This window comes from Eumetopias jubatus, unplaced genomic scaffold (assembly GCF_037043125.1).
Source record: "Eumetopias jubatus isolate StellerSeaLion01/CBP00866 unplaced genomic scaffold, mEumJub1_p1.0 scaffold_4, whole genome shotgun sequence".
Taxonomy (NCBI): Eukaryota; Metazoa; Chordata; class Mammalia; order Carnivora; family Otariidae; genus Eumetopias; species Eumetopias jubatus.
In genome coordinates this window covers 99,934,861-99,956,495 of record NW_028274810.1, presented here as the reverse complement: position 1 = coordinate 99,956,495, position 21,635 = coordinate 99,934,861, and the positions used below count along the sequence as shown (strand labels likewise).

Here is a 21,635-nt window from a genome sequence, read left to right as displayed (position 1 = left end):
AGCACTGTGAGGAATACTTATCTTTTGATTGGAACCTGTATTTACAACATTTTTGCCAAAGGATTTAAACAATGGCACCGGCTTAGCAAGAGATGGAAGGCTTGCTGCTCCCTGCACCAAAAGCAGGCCAGCGCTTGCACTGTTGATTGATAGCTTATCTTTTTTCTTTTTTTTCAAAGGCTAGTAAAGTGGAATTCACCCACAAAAAGAAAAATCTCTCATGGAATTTTTAAACTTCCCCTGGTGAAATGTTTTAACTGTGACATGTGTCTAATTAGGAATTCTGTCTCTACATATCTCTATTTTTAGTGTGAGGAGAAAATAAATATTGAAGACTAATGGTATATTATATATAGACATGCTTTCAGATTAAGATGAGCCCTTGAGAAATTCAGTATTTAGAAACACACACAGTCATTTGCCAAAACTGTTAACACCATGGTACAGGCTCCTTCGCCGAAGGATCCCACACCAAATAGAGCAAACATCCTCTTGAGTGCCTGTGGAACTGGTTCCATATGCGTAAGCAGCACAGTAAACCCTAGAAGGACAACAGAACAGCATCCATTTACTGGGTGTAGTTATCTCGGAAAAACATTCTTGAATGCAAACCTAAATAGAGGATGTTTCCTCGCTTCCCTCCTGTGGGACACAGATGCTCAAAACGTAGCCAAGCTAAGGTTTCCTTTGACGTGGGCAGTGTTCTTATTATTGGCATTACTGGTTATAAGAACTCTGCTTTTTTCACAATTCTATTATCTCATTTAAACCTTAGCAAAACTGAAGCCTGTTTTTTTTTTTATCTCCACTTTAGATTTGATTTTTTAAAAGATTATTTACTTTAGAGAGAGAGAGAGCATGGGGGTGGATAGGGGCAGAGGGAGAGAGAGAATCCCAAGCAGACTCCCTGCTGAGCGTGGAGCCTCACACAGGGCTCAATCTCACGACGCTGAGATCATGACCTGAGCCGAAATCAAGAGTCAGATGCTTAATTGACTGAGCCATCCAGGCGCCCCTTATTTCCATTTCATAAATGAGGAGCAGGAAGCTCAGAGAGGTTAGGTAGCTCCTGTCGTTGTGGAGTCAATGTTTCAGCTGGCCTCCCTCTGTCTCTAAAGCCAGTACTTTCACCATCACATATGTTGCCTCTTGTGGAGCTGGGATTCAGCAGGAGACTCTAGAACAGTGCCTAAGGCATTCAACAGTTTTTTTTCTTTTAAGATTTTATTTATTTATCTTAGAGAGAGGGAGAGAACAAGCAGTGGGAAGCGTCAGAGGGAGAGAGAGAGAAGCAGACTCCCTGCTGAACAGGAGGCCTGATATGGGGCTCGATCCCAGGACCCAGAGATCATGACCTGAGCAGAAGGTAGATGCTTAACGACTGAGCCACCTAGGCGCCCCAATAACTATTTTTTCATTAAAAATTTTTTATTTGAGAGAGAGAGCAGGAGAGGGGGGAAGGTCAGAGGGAGAAGCAGACACCCCACTGAGCAGGAAGCCCGATGCGGGACTCGATCCCGGGACTCCAGGATCATGACCTGAACCGAAGGCAGTCGCTTAACCCACTGAGCCACCCAGGCGCCCTAAAAAAATAAAATCTTAAAAAATTTTAGGGGCTCCATGGTGGCTCAGTTGGTTATGCGTCCAATTCTTGATTTTCCCTCAGGTCATGATCTCAGGGTCATGAGATTGAGCCCTGTGTCTGCTTTTCTCCCTCTCCCTTTGCCCCTCCACCTCCACCCCTGGGCACACTCTCTCTAAAATAAATAAATAAATCTTAAAAAAAAAAACCTTAGATGGGGTACCTGGGTGGCTCAGGTGGTTAAGCATCTGCCTTCAACTCAGGTCATGATGCCAAGGTCCTGGGATCGAGCGCCTCATCGGGCTCCCTGCTCAGCGGGGAGCCTGCTTCTCCCTCTCCCTCTACCTGCTGCTCCCCCTGCTTGTGCTCGCTCGCTCGCTCTCAAATGAATAATGAATAAACTCTTCAAAAATTTTTTTTAAAATCTTAGACATAGTTTTTATTTAAATCACACATTGCTCTTCTAAGCACACACATAGGAAAATGTAATCAAAATGTATTAAGATAATCCTAAAACTTTACATTTCAGAGTCCAACACGTCTCTGTCACTTCTTTATTTCAAATTGTCGAGGTCTCTGGTTTTCTCCACAGTATTATCTCCTGTCCAGTAACCATTTATTAAATGAATGAATGAATCTGGTATTTTTTTATATTATCACTAAAGAATTTTATAACACCAACACAGCATATTATATGGGCCCAAATTTTAGGACAACTAAAACAGTTACTAAGGAACTTATAAAAAATTTCCTTCACTTGAATTTTAAATGTGAATTTTTTCTAAAGTTTCAGTCTGAGCTCCCAAGGAGCTTTTTTGTTTGGACAATGTCTGGCAAATAATAGGCACTTCATAAGTCTTACCCATTTTTGTTTGGGCTATGTCTGGCAAATAATAGGCACTTAATAAGTCTTACCCATTTTTGTTCGGGCAATATCTGGCAAATAATAGGCACTTAATAAGTGCTTGATAAATGCACACTTACCAATTGTGAAGAAAGTAAAGATGATACTGCCAACCAAGTTGGTAAGGAGAGGTTGCCTGCAGTATCGGGAAGATCTGGGCCTAAAATCAATACACAGGTCATTAATTTATCAATTACTAGAAGAAATTTGCCCTGTAAGCATGATACCAGAAGGCACTAACCATTGAATTCTAATCCTGATTCTGGCCTGAGGTTCGTTTGGCTGCAGGCAACTCATTTAAGAACCTTCGTTCCTGGGGCGCCTGAGTGGCTCAGGGGGTTAAGTATCTGCCTTCAGCTCGGGTCATGATCTCAGGGTCCTGGGATCGAGCCCCACGTCAGGCTCCCAGCTCGGTGGGGAGTCTGCTTCTCCCTCTCCCTCTGCTTCTTCCCCTGTGTGTGCTCTCTCTCTCCCAAATAAATAAATAAAATCTTAAAAAAAAAACAAAACAAACCTTCGTTCCTTTACCATGACTGCAAATTAATAATGTGAAAACAGCCCACAAGTAGTGCAAGAGTTGTTAATATTTACAATCGGTGGACAAATAATGTCTATCATCTTTCTAATTCATGTTAACCAGATATTTTGGTGAGAAAATATCTTGTGGAAATTCTGGCCTTCTGGAGTAAGGAAATAGGCCTTACTGCACACAAAACTCCTATGACAGACGTTGGCAAGTTTAAATTAGGCTAATTACAGTGAGTATCACAGTTTCCTTTTCTTGTCACTTAAGTAGATTCTCAGTTTTCAGATTGTTTTAGAATTTCCACATTTTTAGAGAGACAGTTTTTTTTATTTTGATGTATCAAATGGCATTTGCTTCATTTGTCCAGTTACTAGCTGACTTTTTCTGCCAAGACTAATGTCCTCCATAGAATCTAAAATAATATATCAAGTCACAATCTGGTCACATATGCTGTGTCACCCTCAGCCCTGCAGACGTTAGCTCATATCAGGCTGGCAGGACTGGTCTCTAGGGAATCTGTACGTTGAAATGTTGGTGCCCTCGTTGTCTCCCATTTAATGGCTTCTTGTACCAGAAGAAATCTGTTAAGTTAAACTCAGTCTGCCCTATTCCCAAGTACTCTTTTGGTGTTGAGATTTTTGACTTTTCAAAGAGGTAAAGCAGGTAACTACCATTGATAATAGGGGCAGAAACAATGGGGCAGGCTGCAGTTGAACATGTAACAGGAATCTCAGAGCATACCCCAACCATCTCCAGAGGTAAGACATGCATGCTGGGCTGCCAGGTAAAGGGGTTGGTCGTGAAAGAACTTACCTTAGCAGAACATACAACTGGAGGACCAGAGCCGTGATCCCAAACAAGAACACTGTCACTTGCCTGCATGGGACACAGCGAGTTACATTTTACGTTACTTCTTTAGTGATAAAATGGCTTCAAGAAACTAAATGTATGGGGTGTCTGGGTGGCTCAGTCATTAAGCGTCTGCCTTCAGCTCAGGTCATGATCCCAGGGTCCTGGGATCAAGCCCCACATCGGGCTCCCTGCTCAGTGGGGAGCCTGCTTCTCCCTCTGCCTGCCGCTCCCCCTGCTTGTGCTCTCTCTCTATCACTCTCTCAAATAAATAAAATCTTAAAGAAAAACCAAATTTAGGTTCTGCTTCATAACAACGTTACATTAAACCATGGAGATAAAGTTTTAAAACAAAGATGACTTGAGATCATCCCATTAGAACAAAATTATGTCTAATAATACTTCACTAAGAATAATGGCTACCATTTATTGAGCTCCTACTATGTAGCAGGCACTGTTGATACTGGTCTCTAAGGAATCTTTAGAACCTTCGTTCCTTTACCATGACTATAAGTTAATGCTGTAAGACAACCCACAGGTAATAGTAAAAGTTAATATTCATCATTAGTAAACAAATGTGTCACACACTTTTTATTCACTTTCTCATTTAATATGCATAAAATCTGGAGCGCCTGGGTGGCTCAGTTGGTTGGGCGTCCAACTCTTGGTTTTGGCTCTGGTTGTGATCTCAGGGTTGTGAGATTCAGCCCCATGTCAGGCTCCACCCTCATCAGGGAGTCTGCTTGAGATTCTCTCCCTCTCCCTCTCTGCCTCCCCCCTCCCCCCAGCTCGGTCTCTCTCTCTCTCTCTCTCAAATAAATGAATAAATAAGATCTTTAAAAAAATATGCACAAAATTCTATGAGGTAAGGACTGTGGTTCCCCATTTTATTGAGGAAACCGAGACTCAGAATGATGAAGTGTCCTGTCCAAGGACAAACACTGAGTAGTGACAGAGCTAGAATTTTGAACCGGGTCCGAGAGTCTTAACCATGCCTCTGTGCTGCGCTAGCTCTGTGCTGGCCAGATAGTTCACACTGAGTGTAACTCATGAACAGAGTAAACCTACCTACCACAACTTACACAACCAAATGAAGTCTGCTATTTCTGCCCATTTTTGAAATTCTTTTGAGATTATGTGTACATAGTTTCCATGCATATAAGAAAATCTTCTGCAATAACTAATAGTTCTCTTCACCATAAGCTGTATTATTTACCTTAATTATTTTATTAATCAGGTTTAACACTGAAAGATTTTAGGGTATTTGTAGAAATCAAATCTGCCCTCCAAAGACAAAGATTTATCCCTATTGAAAGTACTAAAAAAAAAACAAAACAGACAATTTTAAAATACCCCCAGACTGGTTGGTAATCGCACATTGTTACAACTAGGATATAGTTATAGCCTTAATGTGACTATTTTGGAAGGAATAGCATCTTTTTAGGGGTATAAATTCCGATCAGTTGTCAAGTCAATCACATTATTTTAACAGTCAGCCAACATAGATTTAATCATATTGAGCATTTCTGAAATGTGACCAGAGAAGACAGTTAACTATTTTTTTAAATGTTAACATTTAAAAAACTGGCTTAATGTTTACAAAATGTTTCATTAATGTTTACATATCAGGTTTTAAAACTTAAAGTCAGTAGTTCTTATGTCAAGTATACCTCAGTGTTTTATAAAATGATTTAAAAATTGAAAATAAATTTTAGTTAAACATTGAGACTGTCTCAGGAAGAAATGGGCTTTTTGTCATCGAGAGCTGGGGAGAGACACTTACAGCCTGAGCCGGCGTGATCTCGGCAGCCAGCCGTGCAGGTGGTACGCCGTGTGGGCCAGACAGAAGTGAATCATGGGGACGCTGGTCCTTGAGCACCTGGAGCGGGGCACAGAGGATCCAGAGCAGCCCTGTTAGAGCTCCCAAACTACTTCTCCCCCCATTTGTCCCCAGCTTGTCCCGCTTCCCAGCGCAAGTACTCTGGTACCCTGCAGTGATCCCGAGGAAGTACTTTTCCTTGGAGAGGGACAGATCTTTGTTCTTCTAAAGCCACCCTGGGCTATGATGGACGCTCACTGTAACTTAATTCTTCCGTGGTTTTGAAGGTCCTAGCTCAAGTTGGCTGTGTTCACGGGGAATTAATAGAACCGAGCTGGATATTTGAGATGGGTTGAATGTGACAAGGGAGAAAGCTTCCTTTAGCTGAGAGATCAGCTTCCTCCAGCCCCTTTCACAGCCTTTCCCCTGGGGAGGACCAGGAAACCTGAGTGCATCTCCAAGGTTGGGGAAGGGCTCTAAGCTCTTTGTTCTGTCCTTCCCTGAACGGCAGGCAGCTCCCTTGGGGACCTATACCTCCTGTTCTTAGCTTTATTGTTCTTGCAGCTCATAGCACAGTCTGGGGGGGAGGGGGGAGCAGTGCCTGAAGCCTGAGGTGGGCGGGGCTGGAGCTGCTCTGCTGCAGCAGGTTACCCTGGTTTCCATGTGGGCCCAGAGTACCCTTGGGGATGTTGTATTCACCACCACCCCATAATACCACAGGCACTTCCTATGGGACTTGGGGGTAGGGATGGGAGGAGTGGGAACGAGCCTCAAGTGAAACCCGGTATCATCCCTAGGCTGATAACTGAAAGGTAGGACATTTAAATCATTCTTACAAATTAATTCTTTTTTTTTTTTAATTCCATATGGAGCATTACTGACCCTTCTGTCCTTTATTTCTTAGCAACAATTAGCATCTCTCTGATCCCTACCACTATGCTTTGTTGGGAGAAACCTCAAATGTTTATTGAATAAGTGTTTCTTATTTCCATTCTCACTGATTACTTAAATGAGGCACTCATGACTTTGTAACTGGCCTTCCTGTCTTGTTTTACCCCTTCCAGTTAATCCCCTAGCATTACCATCATCAGTATTGTCACTTTCCTCAAAAATAACAGCTAGCATTTATTTTTACACTGTGCTAGGCAATATGCTCAGCACTTTGCCATTAATCAGAATTAATCCTCAAAGTAACTGAAATTGGTTGTCATTGTCTCTATTTTACAGATGAGGAGACCGAAGACACATAATTAAGTGATTTGGTTAAGTTGGTAAAACCGTATAAAGGTTTTAAGCACCCATGTCTTCTTTTTCTTTTTTTTTTTTTTAAGATTTTATTTATTTGACAGAGAGAGACACAGCTAGAGAGGGAACACAAGCAGGGGGAGTGAGAGAGGGAGAAGCAGGCTCCCCGCAGAGCAGGGAGCCCGATGCGGGGCTCGATCCCAGGACCCTGGGATCATGACCTGAGCCGAAGGCAGACGCCTAACGACTGAGCCATCCAGGTGCCCCATGTCTTATTTTTCTAAAACATTGTTTTTATAGAACCCTGTTGTCACTCCATTGCTCAGAAAACTTCAGAGGTTCTCATCGCCTAAGGGGTTAACGGTCACATTCCTCAGCTAGGAGGGCTCATTTCCATTCTGCACAGCTCCGGGTATCTCCCATTTTTCTTCTTGATGAGAGAGCCTAGGAGTCAGGAAACTGAGATGCTAACCCTGGTTCTTTCACTCCCTAGCTTTGAGCAATGAGCAATGAGCGTTGTCCAATGAGCATAGAATCTGAGCAGGAGTTGGTCACCCTAGCAGTTGGATCTGAACACTATTGGGCTACAAATAAATGGTCCTGACACACAGATCTTCCAAGCATTGGCAAGTCTTAGAAGTGCACAGCGAGGTGTTGTATAGCCTTCATTTCCAGCTCATTCTCAACCCATTTTTTTCTCTGAGATGTTTGTAATACTGAAAAATTAGAAAAACCTACATGTCCAATGATAGAAGATTAACTGGAAAAATGAAATATCTAACAATAGCTTTTTTTTGGTAACAAGCTTAATGACTTTGGCCAAGTTTTTGTGTGTTTGCGTGGTGAAGATTTTTTAAAGATTTTATTTATTTATCTGACAGAAAGAGACACAGCAAGAGAGGGAACAGAGCAGGGGGAGTGGGAGAGGGAGAAGCAGGCCTCCCGCGGAGCAGGGTGCAGGGCTTAACGACTGAGCCACCCAGGCACCCCTGCGTGGTGAAGACTAAATGATCATGTGTGTGAAAGCATTTTATACGTCAAAAAGTGTCATACAGGGCGCCTGGGTGGCTCAGTTGGTTAAGCAACTGCCTTTGGCTCAGGTCATGATCCTGGAGTGCCGGGATCGAGTCCCGCATCGGGCTCCCTGCTCAGCGGGGAGTCTGCTTCTCCCTCTGACCCTCCCCCCCCTCATGTGCTCTCTCTCTCTCTCTCATTCTCTCTCTCAAATAAATAAAATCTTAAAAAAAAAAGTGTCATACAACTGTTTGTTTATTGCCATTTACTGTATTTCTACGTTAATTATAAAAATACCCTGACCTCTACAGGTCGTTCCCCAAAGTTCCCAAAATGCTTTCAGCAATTTGGCATCACTGGAATTATAAGTTCTCAGAATGATTATTTTGAAACATAATTTGGATACATAAGAATATTTTTTTTTAAACTTTACAATAACAAGGGGCGCCTGGGTGGCTCAGTCGTTGGTCATCTGCCTTCGGCTCGGGTCATGAACCTAGGTCCTGGGATCAAGCCCCGCATCGGGCTCCCTGCTCCGCGGGGAGCCTGCTTCTCCCTCTCTCACTCCTCCTGCTTGTGTTCCCTCTCACTGTGTCTCTCTCTGTCAAATAAATAAAATCTTAAAAAAAATAAAACTTTATAATAACAAAATAGTTTTTTGATGGTTCATAAGCAGTGTTTATCAAAAAAATAACTCAGAACTGAGTGATTTGACTTTGAGGACTGGAAAGGTTCATTGTGTCAGGGAGCAAGAATTCCTATCCTCTCAGGTCTTTCTAGCTTAGGGACTAAGAATCAAATCGACATGAGAGAGAGAGGAGAAAATCAAATTTAATAGAGTACATATGGGGAATCCACATAGACATGGAAATTCCAAAGACAGGCAAAATGAGGCATATTATGTCATTCTGAACTAAGGCGAAGAGAGTGGAGGTCTGGGATTTCAGAGGAAAGGAATGCCCCTCACAGGGCAGCAAGAAGAGCAGATGTTTGGTAATTAGATGTTTGCCCTGCCATACAGATGGGTCCCTTAGATAAAATTTATCTCTGCTAATAACCCTTATTCTGGGAAAGACCCCAATTTAGATTCTTCTATGTAATTAAGGGAGGGACAAAACTTTCTCTTGAGCCTGTAGGGTCTCAGATGCCTTCCACTCAAAATAATCTGCATGCCAAAGTGGCACATTCTGAACCCCTTCAGCTGACTCCCAGCACAATGAATGAAAAAGACCCCCATGAAGATAAAACATTATGCCATTTCAGAGCACTGGGGGTAAAGAGGACATCCCACAAATCTGCCAAAAAAGAAGAAAGTCATGTAAAAAAAGAACAAGAGTCAGAATGGTGTTAGACTTCCAAAAGCAGGGTTGGATGCTGGGAAACAATGAAGAAATGCATTCCTAATTTTATTCTTATTATTTTTAAAGATTTTATTTATTTATTTGACAGAGAGAGACACAGTGAGAGAGAGCACTAGCAGGGGGAGTGGGAGTGGGAGAGGGAGAGGCAGGCTTCCCGCCGAGCAGGGAGCCCGATGCGGGGCTCGATCCGGGGCTCGATCCGGGGCTCGATCCCAGGACCCTGGGATCACAACCCGAGCCGAAGGCAGACGCTGAACGACTGAGCCACCCAGGCGCCCCTGAAGGCAGATGCTTAACAACTGAGACACCCAGGCGCCCCTATTCTTCTTATTTTTTAAAGAATTTATTTATTAGAGAGATCAAGCAGGGGGAGGGACAGGGGAAGAGGGAGAAGGAGATTCCCGGAGGAGCAGGGAGCCCAACGCAGGGCTGGATCCCAGAACCCTGGGATCATGACCTGAGCCGAAGGCAGACGCTTAACTGACTGAGCCACCCAGGCGCCCCAGACTACTGTTTTGAAGGACAGGTTGTCGGGGAGTCCTATTTATTTGGTAGTTGATAATGTCATTGTATCAGTTAACTGTGACCACAGTAGTGCATCACAAAACCTCGGCAGCATACAATAATAAACATTAATTTTTGCTCATGAGTTGAGGGTCAGCTTGTGGGTTTGTTGATACAAGCCCGGCTCAGCTGATCTCGCTGGGGCTTGCCTGTGTGTCCGAGCGTGTCATCTGTGGTTTGGCTGGTGCAGGATGGCCCCCGCCGCATAGCTGGTGTGGTTGGCTGTCCAGCAGCGGGAGTACAATCTCTCTCCCAGGCGGTCTGTCATCCTCCAGCCGGCTGGCCCTGGCTTGTTTTCATGGCAGAGGTAGGAGTCCAGAAGAGTGTGGAAGTGTGCAAAGCCTCAAAGGCCTGGCTCAGAACCCGGTTCTGCTACATTGTTTTGTCCAAAGCAAGTCACAAAGAGGGGGAAGGAGATCCCATCCCTGTACAGCAGGAGCTGCAAATGCACCCTGAAAAGGAAGGGTGGAGGATGGGGCTGTCTTTGTCATTGAAGCCACAGGCTTTTGTCCATCCACTTGGAAGGTGGAAGGACATCTAAAGACCTAGAACTGAACTTGTTTCCTTTTTCCTTTGCAGACCACAAGCAAAGTGTCAGAGTTTTCCATTCAGATCAAGAACTTCAAATTCCTAGCATGGAAAATTCAGAGAAGACAGAAGTGGTTCTCCTTGCTTGTGGTTCCTTTAATCCTATCACCAACATGCACCTCCGGCTATTTGAGCTGGCCAAAGACTACATGAATGAAACAGGTAGGAACAGTAGCCAGGACACTACCCCAAAATATGGCACTCTGGCTTGTTGGGTATTTTAAGCTGAAGGAGTTTGAAAAAATGGCAGAACCAGTTAGGTCCCTCTGACCTCCTCCGAACCAGTCTCCCCTGAAGCAGCTCATAAAATCTTGATGTGAGAAGTGCCCTCCGTATACTGGGAGGAAAGGAGCATCCTTATTGCTAAAGACAGAGCGATGCCTGGAAGAATCTAAACTCATGGGCCTTGCCAAATTTCCCTGAGTTTACTACCCTTCCCTTGCACTCTTTGCCCTATCATATTTCTCAACGACTGTCCACTCTTCACTAAACCTGGCATAAAAATAGGTTTAACTGTTTCTTGGGGTCTTCATTTCCTAATGAAGGCACCCGTGTCACATAAACCTTCTATTAAATAAATTTCTACATTTTTCTTCTGTTTTTCTGTTTTTGTCAGTTTAATTTTCAGACCCAGCCAGGGACCCAAGGAGGGTTGAGGAAAACTATTACCTTCCCTACACAGTATGTTTTGTTACATAAATGATCATGCATATGCTGCTAGATAGATGGATGGCTGCTCAGACTCACTAATAATCCTAATAATCAGGGAACTAAGATAAAAAAATGAGATCTGTTTTGCCCATCACATCGACAAAAATGTTTAAATTTGATAGTGTCAAGTATCAGAGGTTGGGGAGAAATGGGCTCTTACATACACTGTAGGTGGACAGTACAAATTGATTAAGGCTTTTTACAAGGCAATTTGGCAATATCAAAACTTCTATTGTGTAGGGAGTTGGGGAGTTAGTGTTTCATGGGGTCACAGTTTCAGTTGGAGAAGATGAGAAAGTTCTGGAGACGGATGGTGGTGGGGACTGCACAACAGTGTGAATGTGCTTGATGCCACTGAACTGCGCACTTAAAACGGTGAATTTTATGTTCTGTCTGTTTCACCTTGTTTGTAAATGAATGTATGAGTGAACCTGAATCCCTGTTTTGAAAAGGGGGGTCTGTTATAAAACCATATTGATGATAATATTTCCTGTGCATAAAATCTAACTTGTTACACCTCACATCAAATCTGACTCTTTATCCAGGAAAATACAGAGTTATCAAAGGCATAATCTCTCCTGTTGGCGATGCATATAAGAAGAAAGGACTCATCTCTGCCCACCACCGAGTTATCATGGCAGAACTCGCCACCAAGAATTCGGAATGGGTGGAAGTTGACACCTGGGAAAGTCTTCAGAAGGAATGGGTAGAGACTGCTAAGGTGCTAAGGTATTCATGGTGAAATCAGCTTTGTCAGTTCTTCAGAAATGGGTTAGGGGCTTTTTGCCATGTTCCAGTGCTGCCTGTGTCTGTGAAATACAGATTTGCAAACTGTGACTCGGGTCGGGAGGGCTTCCCACATTCGGTGATTTCTTGGGTGTAGAGCACACAGCCGCAGAGTATGGGGGTACCTTAGACTTTATGCCTTTCATCATGTTCTGAGCTGCTTGCATGCTTGTTACTGTACCTCTGCGAGAGAGAATGCAGAGAAAAGCTTGCCTGGCCTGTCTGTGCCCCAGACGAGAAAGGCAAAGTTGTAAGATGTCGTTAATCTTTTCTTTTTTTTTTTTTTTAAAGATTTTATTTATTTATTTGACAGAGCGAGAGAGCACAAGCAGGGGGAACAGTAGAGAGAGAAGGAGAAGCAAGCTCCCCAATGAGCAGGGAGCCCTATGTGGGGCTCGATCCCAGGACGCTGGGATCATGACCTGAGCCGAAGGTAGATGTGTAACCATCTGAGCCACCCAGGTGCCCCTTGTCGTTAATCTTTTAAGTAGAAAAGAGAGAGGCAGGTAATTTAAGCGAGAGAAGCCGTGGTGCTTGGTCATGGATGGCCCTGATTTTACATGCTGCTTCTGTGACCACATATGGGGGTTGTCCCAGATCTCTGTGCTCTCACCTTTGAAACAGTTCCAGGTGAGGATTCAGAAACTAGAGGGAGTGACATCTAATTATTACTAATATTATCTTGGGTATCAGAACTTTCTGAAAAACCTTCATGTCTAATGTCTGTTCTTAGAGTTCTGATTCTTTTGGTTCTAAACATATCAGATAGGGTTTCAACAGGAAATAGAGACCATTCTGAGTGTTTCTTGTTTTTGCTTTTTTAAAGGTTTTATTTATTTGTTTATATGAGGGAGAGAGTACGAGTTGGGGGAGGAGCAGAGGGAGAGAGAGAACCCTCAAGCAGACTCCATGCTGAGCATGGAGGCAGCTGTGGGGCTCGATCCCCCAACCCTGAGATCACAACCTCAGCCAGAATCAGGAGTCGGGCGCTCAACTGACTGAGCCAGGCGCCCCAAAAGCAGAAAGGGATTTAGGTGCTCGTGCGGAAGTGTCAAGGGGCTGGCAGCAGGGAAGTCGGGCCTGTTCCAAGGTCATACCTCCTTAGCTGCAGTCAGTGTTCAGGAAGCTGTTCCTGCCTCTGCCACCGCAAATACTGCTGTTCACCTGTCCCAGTCTCCTAGAGTTGGCGACTGGACAGTGGAATATGGAGTCTGGCCACCAGGCTCATGCCATAAGAGATGCTTCTCAGGCTCCACAGCCCAGAAAGATGGCCTCTGCCTCCCTTCTTCCTTCCGAGTCTCTCGTGAGTGAATCTCATCAGCAGAATCTCTGTCACATCGAGAACGTGCCGCAAGGACCTCTGGGAAGTGTGTTTAGGGCAGGATTGGACACTGAGCCAGCAGACAGTATGCAGCACTTAAGAAGAGGAGGGACTTTTCAGGCTTGGCAGGGAAGAGTCTTGCCCCCTTCACTGGCCAGCAGTTCTCCCGTCAAACAGCAGGCTTCTGCATGCCCACCTTACCCAGCCTTCCCTCTCTGGCTCCACAGCAGTCGTACTGTCCATTCCATATTAACTCAGCTGCTCAAGACGGAAAGGAGTTAGGGGCACAAAGGACCCACAGTTGGCTCCCCCAACTGTAGTTCATGTTTTCTGGGTAACTTCAGTGGTAAAGTGGTGGGCATCCTGCTGCCAGTCAAGAAGAAAGCTACACACAAGTACTGCCTGTGGTCCCTTCCTTTTAGGCCTCGGGCACTTGTCCCCTCTACGACCTTATCCTTGGCCTTGTGGCTCTCCATTACTAGGTCAAGCCACACTCTTTAGTGGTCAAGAGTATTGGCTCTGGAACCAGACTGCTGGGGTTCAAATACTAGCTCTGCTACTTATTAGCTAAATGGCCTTGGGCAGGGGCGCCTGGGTGGCTCAGTTGGTTGAGCATCTGACTCTTGATCTCGGCTCAGCTCTTGATCTCACAGTCATGAGTTCGAGCCCCACATTAGGCTCTGTGTTCGGTGTGGGGCCTAGTTAAAAAAAAATGGCCTTGGGCAAATTAGAGTTCACCTCTCTTGATGGGGAGAACAATTCTGATATGATAGTGGGAATAAAAGAGTTGCTTTATAATAACCAAAACATTCACTCAATCAGATTGCTATTGAGTGCCTCCTGTGTCCCAAGGAGTCTACCAAAAGCTGGAGTCGCAGCTCCAAGCCTTCACTTCCCTCCGCTATGGGAATAATAATAGCAATAATAATATTTATGGCACAGGATATTGAAAAGATTTAATCAAATGATCCATGCAAAGGACTTAGTGTAGTGCTTAGCACATAATAAATAACTAATATTCACTCTTGTTATTATGACACACACATAAAGCTTTGAACAGTAATAGCCACCATCTGCTGTGCTCCCAGGATCTCCTTGCTTTCTGTTCCCGACAGCCAGTCCCCAGCACCACTGGCCAGCATCCAGGCTGATCTGGCAGTACTGAATACTGGTCAGCATCCATGCTGACTGGTCAGGCATCAGGGGTTCCTGTGGTTAGATGTTTTTAATATCACACAGCCTTCACTTTGGGTCAGAGGCTCTCGGGCATCTCCAGAGAGACAGTATTTTAATTGAATGTTGTGAGAAGAGAAATGCTCTGTTGCTTTGTTGTCTTATAGACACCATCAGGAGAAACTGGAGGCTGGGAGCTGTGATCACCAGCAGGATTCACCAATGCCGGGAAAGCCCGGACAGAAAAGGAAGTGGGTGGAACAAAGACAAGATTTTAGTCAAAAGAAATTGCTAGAGCCAAAACCAAAAGGTCTGTATGTTTCATCAAGACTTACCGACTAAAGTAGATAAAATTCTAGAGCTGAGCAAGCCCCCGTTTGTATTTTCGTTTCATACTCAGTATGTGTGAGTGCCTGGAAAATGCCCCTTGTTAGTTTTGTGAAGGGAGGGAGGGAAGGAGAGGAAAAGGCACCTCGAGCTTATTTCTCCTACAGTGATCCTTAACCTTTGTGGTAGCCTAGATCTCTTTTGAGAATCTGATTCTGATCAAAACGATGAACCCTCTAGCCAGAAAAACACATTGTTGTGTTCATTTTGATGCAGGGAATTATTAGCAAAGCAGACCCTGGAGCTGTGTTTTCTTCTTTTTCCCAGATGTGCCAAAGGTAAAGCTGCTGTGTGGGGCAGATTTATTGGAGTCCTTTGCTGTTCCCAATCTGTGGAAGAGTGAGGATATCACCCAAATTGTGGAAGACTATGGGCTCATATGTATTACTCGGGCTGGAAATGATGCCCAGAAATTCATCTATGAATCTGATGCACTGTGGAAACACCGGAACAACATTCACCTGGTAAACGAATGGATCACCAATGACATCTCATCCACAAAGATCCGGCGAGCCCTCAGAAGGGGCCAGAGCATTCGCTACTTGGTACCAGACCTTGTCCAAGAATATATCGAAAAGCATGATTTATATAGCTGTGAGAGTGAGGAGAAGAATGTCGGGGTCATCCTGGCTCCTTTGCAGAGGCAAGTTGCGGACGCTAACTCATAAATCCTACAGAATGGTATTTTGGATTTCCAGCTTGGGAATTTGGAACAGTCTGGGTGTTTGTAACTGGGAAGAGGAATTGTGATCCTGTTTCATAAACTAAAGCTGCTTAAAAGTTTGGTAAAAATCAGAAGTAGATTAAAATCAGGTTTATCATTTTATTGGAAATTGCTAAGATGAAGGTTTTCAATATAGTCTTTTTTCTTTCTTTTTTTTTTAAAGAATGTACAAATCCTTGAATCTTTAAAATGGGATTAATGGCACTAAAATCAGAAGACATTCAGTTTAACTACAAATATGAAGTCAAAAAGGACATTTTGGCTTGACCACGTAAGAGGAACAAAGTGGGAAAAGCAAGAGTCCATTTAAAATGCTAACTTTAGGGGACGCCTGGGTGGCTCAGTCGGTTAAGCGGCTGCCTTCAGCTCAGGTCATGATCCCAGGGTCCGGGGATCAAGCCCCACATTGGGCTCCATGCTCAGCGGGAAGCCTGCTTCTCCCTCTCCCCTACTTGTGTTCCCTCTCTCCTGTCTCTCTCTCTGTCAAATAAATAAAATCTTTAATAAATAAATAAATAAATAAATAAAATGCTAACTTTAGGGGTGCCTGGGTGGCTCAGTTGGTTAAGTATCCAACTCTTGGCTTCGGCTCAGGTTGCGATCTCGCAGTCAGTCATGGGATCGAGCCCCTTATCAGGCTGTGCATTCAGCGTGGAGTCGGCTTCAGATTCTCTCTCCCTCTCCTGCTCACTCACTTTCTTAAGTAAATAAATAAATTAAGTCTTCAAAAAAAAATGAATATCCTAACTTTAGCTATAAAGGGAATTAACATTTTGTGCATGCTTGTTTCTAGGCATTCTTCACCAAGGGTGGCCAAGGAAATAAGTCTTAAAATAGTGAACTTATAAAATGCACCACTAATCAGTCATCTTCAGCTGTAAACTTGATGCTAATGGTTCAGTCTCTCTGGCACACATCCGAAGTTGGCCAGTTAAGTTTTGCCAAGACACATATGCCTGGAGCTCCACCTTTGGCCTCAAATGTTCAGAAAGGTGCACCGGTGTTTCTGCTGCCCACGCAGAGGTAGAGAAGCAGTGTGGGTGTTAGTAACTGGGGAAAGGAATTGTGAACCTGTTTCATAAACTAAAGTTTAGAAGTTTGGTAAAAACCAATAGTAAATTAAAATCAGGTTACATGTTATGCATGTTCTCTCAGCACAGCCTCTGGTGGCTCTGGCCATCTGCCATCTTGCTGTCTTCAGGAATAACTTCAGGGATGATGTCATGCTACCTGGAACAGAGAGAACCACAGAGAATGAGGGAACTTATTCAAGGATTTTATTAAATATCAGTGCTCTTAGCCTTTTTTTTTTCTTCCTCTTGGCCTTTCTTAATAGCTTAATAAACCAAAGATGAACAGAGATCCTACAAACATGGGAAATGCCGCACTGGATGAGCTCAGCAGTCCCTCCTGCTCAGAATTCTGGGCACTGACAAATGGCTGGTTGGAAGAACGCTCCATGATCTCAGTCTAAAACTCTCTTGAGTTTCTGAAGAGCTTTGCTGCTTCTGTTCCAACCCTCTGTGAATCTGCCATTTGTGAATTTAAGCAGAAAAAGGGTCTACGTTCTTACTCTTTTCCCCATGTCCTTTTATATGCACTTTAACCAAAGTAAAACTCCCAAATAATAATTGAGGTCATAGCTTTTTTTTATGTTACAAGCACAAGCTTGTGATACAGTTGGATGCTGATTAAAATTTTGTGAAGGTTTTACCAACTGGTAAAGCAGTAAGACTAGAAATAGCTTTTTATAAAGTAGTTTTATGATTCAGGAAAATAATCCTGTGATAGAAACAGGACTAAAGTTAAATTTCTCATGACAGTACGATAATTTACTTTTTTGCAATTTATATTTCATACTCACACCTAGATGAAGGGCTTATGACTCTGTGGAAGGAAAAAATGCTTAAAACTATGCAGTTGTTCAGTCAAATCTGAATACACAGCCTGCAAAGGGACAATGTGAAGGCCAGCCCACGTATCTTCTGCAGCTACTGACTTTCTTACTGAAGCCAGCAGGCCGACCTGACGAAGACCAGGAGGGGTGAAGAGGCTGCCACCAGCGGGCTTCAGTCTCTGCTGACGGAGTGACAGGTTAGAGTCTCGGATCGCAGAGATGAGGGTCATTTCTCCCCCTCCTTAGCTTTTTGGAGTTGAGAGTTGAAGCGGTCCTGAAAAAGAACCATCTAGAAGCAAATGAAGCTACTGAAGTGTGTAACTTTGATTTCTGCTCCTGGAAGACTGCACTTAGCTCATCTGGTGTGTGTACGGACTGCAGAATGCTAGAAATGCTAGAAATTCCTGTTACTTTGTAGAAACTTCTTTTATACCATGGTGCCTTCCTACTTAGAAGTGCCCAGCCATGCTCAGCTGTGAGTGTATTGACCTCAGGACCCACTGGGTAAAGCATTTGAGGACCTCCCAGGAGACTTGGTAATAGTGAAATGATCCTGTTGTTTCGCTATTTATGGATCAATACCTTTGTACAGGGAACAAGCTGCTTTTAGCTTTGTCCTAGTACCAAGGATGCTGCTAATGCCACAGCATAATGACATAGTTTTGGGTGACCCCAAGGGCAGAATTTCCTGTTTTGAAATGGAAATTAGAACAATGAACTTCACAGGGGAATAAATATTAATAATTGTGACTTCCATTGAGGAAGAGGAAAATACGCCACTATTTCCTATTATGGCTTTTTCATAATCTGCTTTTGTAATGTGATTTTTGAGTTTAGCAAATGTGTCAAGCTGGTGTTTTGTGTGTTTGATGCTGGTGTTTTTTACGTGTTGTACTCCTTTACCCCTTACATCGTGTAATTTGAGTGCAGCAAATGAACAAAAGTCTTTTACTGGCAGCTTAATTCGGTTGAATGTACAACATCTGGAGAATTTTTTGTTGTTTACCTGTTTAGGGGACAGGTGTGAACAGTAAACCATTTAGATAAAGAGGAATGGGTTCTCCTTGATGATCAGGATAGAGATTGAGTCAGAGGCATGATTTAGGCCCATCTTGCATCAAAAGATGCTCTTTCTTTTTCTGTCATCTTGAGGGTCTCCCCACAGGGTGGAGGGAAGCCGTTGGGGTCAGCATGCCTGGCGGCAGGGGGGCTACTTTTCTTTTTTTTTTTAATTTTTTAAAGATTTTATTTATTTATTTGAGAGAGAGAGAATGAGAGATAGAGAGCACGAGAAGGAAGAGGGTCAGAGGGAGAAGCAGACCCCCCGCCGAGCAGGGAGCCCGATGTGGGACTCGATCCCGGGACTCCAAGATCATGACCTGAGCCGAAGGCAGTCGCTTAACCAACCGAGCCACCCAGGCGCCCAGGGGGGGCTACTTTTCTTACCCCAAACTCTGATTCACTTCTGTCAGCCCAGAAGTCACCATATCGTGAAATGGGCTCTTTTAGCATTGACTTCTGGGTGCCACAGGACGTCCCTTCCACTGCCATCCTCATACCCGTTCCCACAGGCCTCATGATCTAGAACATTCATCACAGCGTCCACCCACCTGTGAGGCTGTACGGTGTCCATCTCTGAAATCTGTACCTAGCTTAGCAGTGGTGCTGTTTGAACTTCAGAATGCCAGCACTTACTGAGCACCTACGGTGTGCTGGGCGGGTGTGAGTCGGAAAGAAACAAGGCACAGTTAGGTGACTGGTATAAATGACACACCCGAGGCTCGAATGAGCAGTTTGTCTTCAGAGCCTGGGCTCTTAACCTCTTTATGCCTCATGTAACATATTACTCTTCAAGGAATGAAGTTGTAGCCAAATCTTGGCGTTTTCATCCACCCCAAGTGGACGAGTACAAATAAGCACACTTGCAACATATGGTAGTCTGACGGGGACATGTGATGTGTTCTGAACGCACAGAAGGACCCAGTGGAGCCTGCCCGGTGTTAGCAGTTCCTTGGAATAAGGGCAGTGAATGCCCAGAGCGGGGAGTGGTAGGAGCCATGGTTCACTCTTCATCAGCAGAAGCAGGAAGAACGGCACCCAGACGCCCAGGCCAGTACCGCAGTGCCACCGGGCAGCACTGTTCCCTGCAAGACAGAGCAGAAGCAGCTTCTGCCCCAGACGCGGGTTGCCAGCGCCAGGCGTGCCAGCCAGCTGACTGCGGGGGGAGGGTGGGGGGCGGTCACTGAGTCCCAGAGTCTCCTTCTGTAGAATAATGCAGTGATCTCTGGGGTCCCTCCAGCTGTGAAATGAGATCAGCCCGATGGATAGTTGGCACCTGTCCCTTCTCCTCCGTGTGACTAGGAAGCATTTCTTGGAACACTATTATTACGTGAAGTGCCAACGGGGAGCACACGAGTACAAGTCGGTCTCTGCCGCCAGGTCGCCTACAGTTAGGTGGCGAGAAAAACAAAGACTACATCTGGAGCATCAGCAAGGGGCTCTCCGGTATCACTGCTGAGGGTTTCCTAAACGTGAGCGCCCTGGGGCCCTGCCGGCCAGGAAATCAGGGTGGAGGGCCCTCCAGGGGGAGCTCCTTACACTGGGAATGATTTGTCATTTGTCCGAAGGCCAAGGAGTCCTATTTCTGTTCTGTTTGGGAGGCTTTTGTTTTTCTAATGCGGGCAACCTTACGCGGGAGGAACAACCTACAAGGAGATACTGAGAAGGCGCGCCATGCCACCGTATGTTACCACAGTTGCACGAAAGGCTCGCAGGAGGGTCTGAGGAGCCGAGGACAGTCAAGGAAGAGAGGAGGTATTTTTTTCTAAAAAATCCTTTGCCCTATTCGGCCCCAGATCTGGACGGCCTCATTGGATCTTTCTCTCTGCGGCACAACACAGAAGAGCAAGGCTGAGGGCCCCGGTGGGCTGTGTTTGGCCCAGCTCCGGGAAGCAAAGTCCCGGCTACCTTCTTCAAGGTACATTCTTGGCATCCAAAGTTTCTCTGGATTAATAGGCTTTAAAATAGTGCAGCTAGAAGTATCACTCCCAGACCTGAGCTTCCGGCCACATTGTTCTCGTTGAAATAGTAGTACTCAGGGCGCCTGGGGGGCTCAGTCGGTTAAGTGTCCGCCTTCGTTTCAGGTCATGATCCTGGAGTCCCGGGATGGAGTCCCGCATCGGGCTCCCCACGCCATGGGAGGCCTGCTTCTCCCTCTCCCACTCCCCCTGCTTGTGTTCCTGCTCTCGCTGTGTCGCTCTCTGTCAAATAAATAAATAAAATCTTAAAAAAAAATTAAAAAAGTAAAAAGCCGTATTTTTAAAATTTTTTTGAAGTAGTATTTTTTTTAGATTATTTTCTTTTTTCTTTTTTTAATTTAAATTTTAGGTAGTTAACATACAGTGCAGTATTGATTTCAGGAGTAGAATTCATCACTTACATACAACACCCAGTGCTCACCATAACAAATGCCCTCCTTAATACCCATCACTCATCTAGCCCGTCCCCCACCCACTTCCCTCCAGCAACCCTCAGTTTGTTCTCTGTAGTTGAGAGTCTCTTACGGCTTGTTTCACTCTCTCCAAAGCTTGCTTTATTTATGAGGGAGAGAGCAGTGCGCATGAGTGGGGGGGGGGTGCGGCGCAGAAGGATCAAATCCTCAAGCGGACCCCGCCCGAGCTGAGCAGGAAGTCCGACATGGGGCTCAGTCCCACAACCCATGAGATCATGACCTTGAGCCAAAGCCAAGAGTCAGAGGCTCAACCAACCGAGCCACTCAGGAGCCCCATAGTAGTATTTTATTTAACATTTGCTAAGTACTCTCAGCAAGTTAAACATGCTCAGAATGGAACCATAATTAGCTCTGCTGCCCTCAAACAGGTTCAAAAAGGCAAATAAGTTACTTGAGACAAGAGTAATTTAATTTAATTTATTTTCTATATCAGGATATTTTCCACTGCAGGTAAACAGGAATTTCAACTCCAGGTGGTATAAACAATAAGGACACTTAACACCCAGAAGCGCAGATGGAGGGCTGGATTCAGGGTGCGCGAACAGTGAACCAGTGGTGTCATTGGGGACCCAGGGGCTTTCCATCCCCCAACTCTGCAGCTCACGGCCTCCTGAGTCTGGTGCTCCTTCAGTAGGAGGATGGTCACTGTAGCAGGGCTTCCCTGCTCTTGTTC

General features: G+C 44.7%; 1 protein-coding gene across 4 annotated transcripts in view; it reads left to right on the top strand.

Moving 5' to 3' along the window:
- Positions 1 to 20,756, top strand: part of NMNAT1 (nicotinamide nucleotide adenylyltransferase 1) — a 30,842-nt gene extending 10,086 nt beyond the window's left edge. For 3 of the 4 annotated variants that reach the window (XM_088022617.1, XM_088022618.1, XM_028108158.1), the window contains 4 exons: positions 10,444 to 10,614; positions 11,709 to 11,892; positions 14,611 to 14,753; positions 15,098 to 15,670. In XM_088022617.1, the coding sequence (XP_087878743.1) occupies positions 10,500 to 10,614; positions 11,709 to 11,892; positions 14,611 to 14,753; positions 15,098 to 15,498 (843 nt within the window). In that variant the 5' untranslated portion in view covers positions 10,444 to 10,499 and the 3' untranslated portion in view covers positions 15,499 to 15,670. Of the gene's footprint in view, positions 1 to 10,443; positions 10,615 to 11,708; positions 11,893 to 14,610; positions 14,754 to 15,097; positions 15,671 to 15,717 lie in introns of those variants that run through there. The other variant, XM_028108160.2, reaches the window with a different exon arrangement.
- The last annotated feature ends 879 nt before the right edge of the window (positions 20,757 to 21,635 follow it).